At 35.6% G+C, this 6,478-nt stretch overlaps 1 protein-coding gene across 16 annotated transcripts in view; it reads left to right on the top strand.

Moving 5' to 3' along the window:
* CACNB2 (calcium voltage-gated channel auxiliary subunit beta 2) overlaps window positions 1-5,932 on the top strand; it is a 254,983-nt gene extending 249,051 nt beyond the window's left edge. For 8 of the 16 annotated variants that reach the window (XM_054057359.1, XM_054057355.1, XM_054057357.1 and 5 more), the window contains one exon: window positions 530-5,932. In XM_054057359.1, coding sequence (XP_053913334.1) covers window positions 530-1,021 — 492 coding nt within the window. In that variant the 3' untranslated portion in view covers window positions 1,022-5,932. The remainder of the gene's footprint in view (window positions 1-529) is intronic. The other 8 variants (XM_054057361.1, XM_054057356.1, XM_009559059.2 and 5 more) reach the window with 5 other exon arrangements.
* The last annotated feature ends 546 nt before the right edge of the window (window positions 5,933-6,478 follow it).

A 6,478-nucleotide genomic window follows, 5' to 3' on the forward strand; every position in this document is an offset into this window, starting at 1 on the left:
AAAAAAAAAGCTACTCTAAACTACTCTAAAAAGTGCAAGGTTTTGTACTTTGGTTCTGTGCTGGATTCCACCTTCTCAGTCCTCTGAAATCACTTTCCCATAGTGGCCTCTTCCAAACAAGCATCTGTAAACTCTCAGCTGATACCTGCCCTCTCCTGGCATGATATCTCCTCTTTAAATTTTCTGCAGTTTGTCGGGCTTTTGCATGCTCTCTCTTTGGCTGGAGTGTGGTAGGCAACTGTTGTTGCTAACTGAAGTATTAAAAAACATCACAGGAGATGAGAAAGTGTCACAGAATAACCCAAGTGCCACCCTCCATTCTGATAAGAATGAAAGGAATTGTTTGTATTATAATACTGAATTTTCAGTAAAAGTTGAATTCTAATATTTTTTTCTAGTTTAGATTCAAAGTGGACTGTTGTGTACTTAAATTGTACTGGTTTCATGATACTTTGTAGTTGAATTTGATATTGAGGAAGGTTTATAAATGCATACTTCTTCTATGTAAACTCACTACTGATTGTCATAGCAGGGATCTCAAGGAGACCAGAGGAATGACCATTCAGTCCCTGAACGCAGCAGTTCACAAATTGAAGAGGAAGCACGGGTTGAACCCATCAAGAAATCTCAGCATCGCTCTTCCTCAAGCCAACACCACAACCATCGCGGTGGTGGCAGAGGCCTTTCTAGGCAGGAAACTTTTGACTCAGAAACACAAGACAGCAGAGATTCGGCTTACGTAGAGCCAAAGGAGGACTACTCACATGAGCACGGTGACCACTATGATTCTCACAGGGATCACAATCATAGAGACGAGTCCCACGGGAGCAGTGATCACAGACATAGAGAATCGAGGCATCGCTCAAAGGAGAGGGACCGCGAGCAGGACCACAATGAATGCAACAAACAGCGTAGTCGTCATAAATCGAGGGACCAATATTGTGACAAGGATGGGGAAGTGATATCGAAAAAACGTAACGACACAGGAGAATGGAACAGGGATGTTTACATCCGTCAGTAACTTTTGCCTCCGGCAGTCTTGTGTTTCTTTGGAGTCTTGTAACAATGCCCCTTGAAAATATCTTTGGGTTCTTCATTGCAGAACATATGGTATCCTTCTGTATGCTGATTTGTATTGCTGTTGCTTGCATAGCAATAGCATGAAATAGAATATTCATATACTTATTTTTTTGGTTAGTGCTATATGAATTAGCGTAGTACAACTGCAGAGATCCTGATGTTGTACTATGTCATTTTGAAGCTGTTTTTTGGTAGCTGCCACTTGAACAATATCTGTTGCCATCAAGGTGTTGTTAGTGTTTTTTAAGAAAAGGTACATTTGATGTTTGATAACTTCCCATGTATTCAGCAAGCCAGAATCAGCACATAAAAAATTTAAAACTTTTTGTCTGCTCTGATTTTTAATTTGTATGCACTTGATTTGCATATTGAGTTAAGAGCCACTCTCTGTTGCTTGTACCTCTGGTGGTCTCCATTTGAAGACAGAATTTAGTCTTGCCTTACACACAGGGGATCATTAAGTCAAAATCTATTTTCTATGTACTGGTACTGTGTACTGTATATACAGTTTATAAATGTTATTTCTGCAAACACCTTCTTACTATATAAGTTTGACCACACTGTTTTAGAGTCCTAATGCCAAGTCAGCAGATTTGCTTTTGAATTACTGGCAACTGGAACTAGCCTCAATTAGGAAATCTGTAACAGTGTTCAACCTAAATACTACTTCTTCTGTAGCAGAAAGCTTATACTTCTTGTAAATACAAATGAGTGCTTGAGATAAAGGGTCTAACTCTTACACCTTATGCTGTCCTTGCAAACCCAATTTTGCATTTTAAATTACAATGATAAGATAATGAATTTACCACTATAAATTACTCTTCTCTGTACAGGTCGCAAAGTTGCAATGGACACAGCTTAATTTTTGTTCTATTGTCAGAATAATAGAGCACACATGACAGAGGTGTGTATGTGAGTGGGTGGGTGGTGGATGGGCGGATGTGTGTGTACACATCAGGCAGCGGCGTGTGAGAATCTACTGAAGAAAACAAAGGTTACACAAAAGCCCAACGAATCTATTTCTTCATTCTCTTTACTACTATTAAAATCCCAATTGCAGTTAAGGAATGAGGGAGTTTACCGACCGAGGTAATTGAGAAAGCATAAATCTGCTGGCTCTTTGTTAAGACTTCAGGAAAGTAAAACCAGGCAAACGTTACTGTGAGTGTTTCACTGGAAATGTAAAATCTTTGTGTTTTAGAGTATTTGTTTTAGTAAGAAAAGTTTACACAGCTTGTGGAGAGTTATTTTGTTGGAAAATAAATTTTTGTAGCTTCTCCATTTTTTCTACACTTGCCAATTCCTCTGCAGTCCAAGCTCACAGGTTTTCCTTCACCTTAACTATCGTGCTGCTGGCAAGAACTTAGAAAAATGACTGTGACAAAATAGCCTGTTACAAGCTTACTAGAGAAAATGCATTGAAATGAAAGGGAGTGGGCACAAGTTTGTTTTGCATTGAACAACTGTTGCACTGGTAAGTGGGGGGAAATCTGCTCTTATTTTCGACTACAGGTTCCATACCCTTGCCTAGTGTAAAAGCTGTTCTGCATCACAGTCTTTGTAGTAATTGTATGAATGAAATACTTTTTTGTATTTCACTGTAAATAGCATAATATGTAAAGACTGTAGGCAAGATAATAATTAATTTAGCTGGAAGTTCTTTTTATTTATTGTTTTAATTCTGGGAATATCAGCATTGCCTGATTTTTAATATCATTTTAGTGAAATGGATAAGATATATGGCAGATGCATGTTTTCTCCAATCTCCTATTTCAGCATCTAAGCAGTTCAGTTCAACTCCGCTCCGCCCTCCCTCTCCCGTTCCTCTCACTGATGCTTTATATGCATTTTTTACTACAAAATAAGAGTTTGAAATTCTGGCCATTCCTCCCAGTGCTGCTGACTGTTGTGGTTATTCAAGGGTAGTATTTGGCTCAAAGCATGAACTGTTGGGAACACAAGGAAAAGGGTACTTTTCTAGAAATAAAATTCCAGTTTTTCTAAACACCACTAAATGACTTTGTAGACAAAGGAAGCATAGGTAAGTAGATCTGTTGTATTACTAAGTGGATTTGTAAGAGTATATAACAGTGGCTTTTGATATCAGAGGATTTTCAAGGTATCAGTGGAAAACAAAATTGAAAGACTTTGTTGTTCGAATAATATCAGATCGCATGTACATGGGAATAGAAGTTATATTGTCTTGCTCTATATAGCCTGGCTTTAGCTATTTTACCAGCTTCAGGAAATGCTGTTGCTCCCTTCAACTGTTGTATGACAACTCTGTCCTCCAATAAGTGATCTATGAATTCTACTTCATTACCTTGAACATTTTTGTTCTTGTTTTTTTTAACGTTTGCTCTGAAGAGTGATTATTTTCCACCTTAAAGTATTTTTTAACGAATGCTTGGCAGGGTTTCAAAGCACTGAGTAGTATATGAAAACCGTGGAATAGGTAGCCATGTATAAACAAATACATGAGAAAATAAAGAGCATAGTTCAAGGCCTAGTATTTAAGTATGGCCTATATATTGATTTAGGGAATATAAACACCTTATCATAAAAAAGGCATGTCTCAAAGAAACTAATGAAAGAATCATGTTTTGTATAGTGCTGCTAGTCATGTACAGACAACTTACCAACACGTGTTTTTTAGGCAGACTCACTCAGTAGGTTTTTATTAGCCTTGCTAAGATACTTTCCTTCAGTTATTGTTTTAAGAGTGACAAACCATTTGTCAGCTGAGCTTGTACTACATATATTGCACAATACCACCTGCCTGCTGAGCACTACTTTGAAAAGCACTTTAAACAGAATTATTTCAATAAGAAGCTTTAAAAATACTCCAACTGGAGGACATATCAAAGGTTATTGTGAAGAAATGTCTTTGCAAAGTTTTGCCAATAGGAAGTTTAATGTTATTGTTTGCATTAGGATACTAATGAGTTCATTTTTCTGTACTTGGTTTCAGGAGCTTTGAATCTGAGGAGTGGTAGAGGTCCCAGTGAGCTCCAGAACCTTCTTATGTATGCATGGTACAACCAACCTGTAAAATTTCTATTCTAATGAGCTAAAGGGATAATAAAACCAGTGAGATATAAGAAAAGAGAGGAAGATAAAATAGTTAATGTCTCGTAAGCTCTCGCTGTATATTTTTCTAAAGAATTTCAGTACATGGAAAGAATGGGATTCATTTTAACATTTATGTGTATGTATGTTAGATGTTAAGCTTATTTTTGTATGTCTTTTTAAACGAATACACATCAGTGCTGTTCATCAGCCCAAGTGTATCCTTTATCAGCTGTGTGGTGTCACACAGACTTTGTGGGAAAAAGAATTCTTAAGGAGGGACTGGAAGGAGGCAAGAGCAATAGTCCCCAGACCTGTAAAGGGACAGGACAGTGGGGATGAATAAGCCAACAGGTTCGTGCACAAAGGGAGCATCAGTAGGAGTTAAGAGATGAAAGAAACTATTTTTAAATTAGTCCATAAAGTACTGCCTAGAAATTAAATAAAAATTATAGATCCATAAACCCCTCTTCTAGAATACTCATGAATTCATACTCTGGCATCAAGAGTTCAGAATTTGAGAAGAGTTCTGCAATTTTTGCTTCTCAAGGCATAAAATTAAATAGATAGTTTCTCCTAAGGATTTGGCCCTAACAAAAGAAGCTAAAGTTTTAAAGCTACAATGAACTACAATGAATTTTTTTCATGGAAATCTATAGACTCTTTAACTTATGGCCCTTACTATAAGTGGAGGATAAGGAAATGAAATCCCATTCATCAAACCCTGAATAAAAGTAGAGAACTAATTTCACTTCTCTCTGCATATCTGATTGCTCATCTTAGACATGTAGTTCCTACCCAGGTCTAATGCTCTGTCCCATAACACTCTCTCTTATGAATTTTTACTATTACTATCATTTTTAAGCTCCTTTTGTTTATAGAGTCATTAACATTCTGGACAACTGTTTTAATATGGTCCATTATCATTCCCTTAGCTGGAATACAGTGAGTGGTCTGATTGCTTTTTAATCAATGTCTGTCTGAAGTGAAAAGGTTAGTGTAAACCACCTCCTCTGTTAGTTACCAAAGGCTCTTCAAGATTTATTTTTCTTTGTGGTTACATTTGACCTCTGACTGCTTTAACACATCAGGCTGAAAGCCATTTCCCAAATGCTTTTGGCTTGAATGTTATTCCCTTCACGATAATAAAGCATATTGCAAAAAACTTTACGACATAGTCTAGAAGAAGAGAGAAGTTATTTTTCAGAAGGTAATACATCATTTATGGTGTAAATTTACTTATATTTATTACTTTATTGCAGATCTTTCACCAAAATTTTAATTCTTCTGTCATCTGTAAAATATGTGGATGCCATTTTTTTTTAAATGTTTTTAATCAAATGTTATTCAATCAAATTTATTGCTTGGCAATTTGTCTATAATTTATTTCCCCAGTTTTACATAACAGTTTTATATGAGCTTACTGTAGTTTTATAGAGGGTTTCTTTTTATAACTTACCACCCTAGAGATGTGTTCCTACGCAGGCCCAAAAAAGATTTATAACAGATATAATAGAGTTTAAGCTGGTTCTTCTAAGTCATCCATGTTCTCTCTTCTTACTTTATTCTTACCACTTTTATCTATCATGCCTACCTACTCTGCAATGACTTCTAGCAGTACAAAACTGAATTTCTCACAAATCTTTTAGTCGTGAACAATTAAACATAAAAAGAAAGTTTATATTTTGAACTACCCACTCCAAAGTAATTTATTGTTGATCACAATTACCAGCCTATTTCTTACTAAAATATTCCCTTCTCCTTGAATAAACTTCTGAAATTCTATAGTCTAAAAATTTATGGACTACATGACACTGAAACAGGAAAAAGCTGTATAACAATTTCATACTATACTAGGCTATTTTAATATATTTATATTGACTGAAATAAATATTTAGATTTGGCACTATTACTAATCACTATTTCTGCAAATAGAGAAAACTACTTTTCAGACTTTCTTAAAGACAGGATCTGATTGCATGTCTAATCTATCTGTTTTGTAGGGTTAATCTTTCACTACAATAATAACTTTTTAAATTTATATATAATATATGATACGTTTATATCTTAAATATAGTCAATTGTGCTTCAGCATGAAACACTGAAGCAAAATGATGCAGTGTTTAAAGCATTCTTATCAGAAAAGTAATGCTATTGTGTATTAAAAAGATATATACACCATACATCAAAATTGTGGCAATGAGAAAGTATTTCTGCACTTCTAGTCACAGTAATATTGACAAAGAAAGGCAAAAAAAAAAGAAGGGCATCCATTCAACTTTAGTCATCTAACTTAGCCAAGCCTGTAGCCAAAGAAAGGATGCTGGCT

This window comes from Cuculus canorus, chromosome 2 (assembly GCF_017976375.1).
Source record: "Cuculus canorus isolate bCucCan1 chromosome 2, bCucCan1.pri, whole genome shotgun sequence".
NCBI classification, from domain to species: Eukaryota; Metazoa; Chordata; class Aves; order Cuculiformes; family Cuculidae; genus Cuculus; species Cuculus canorus.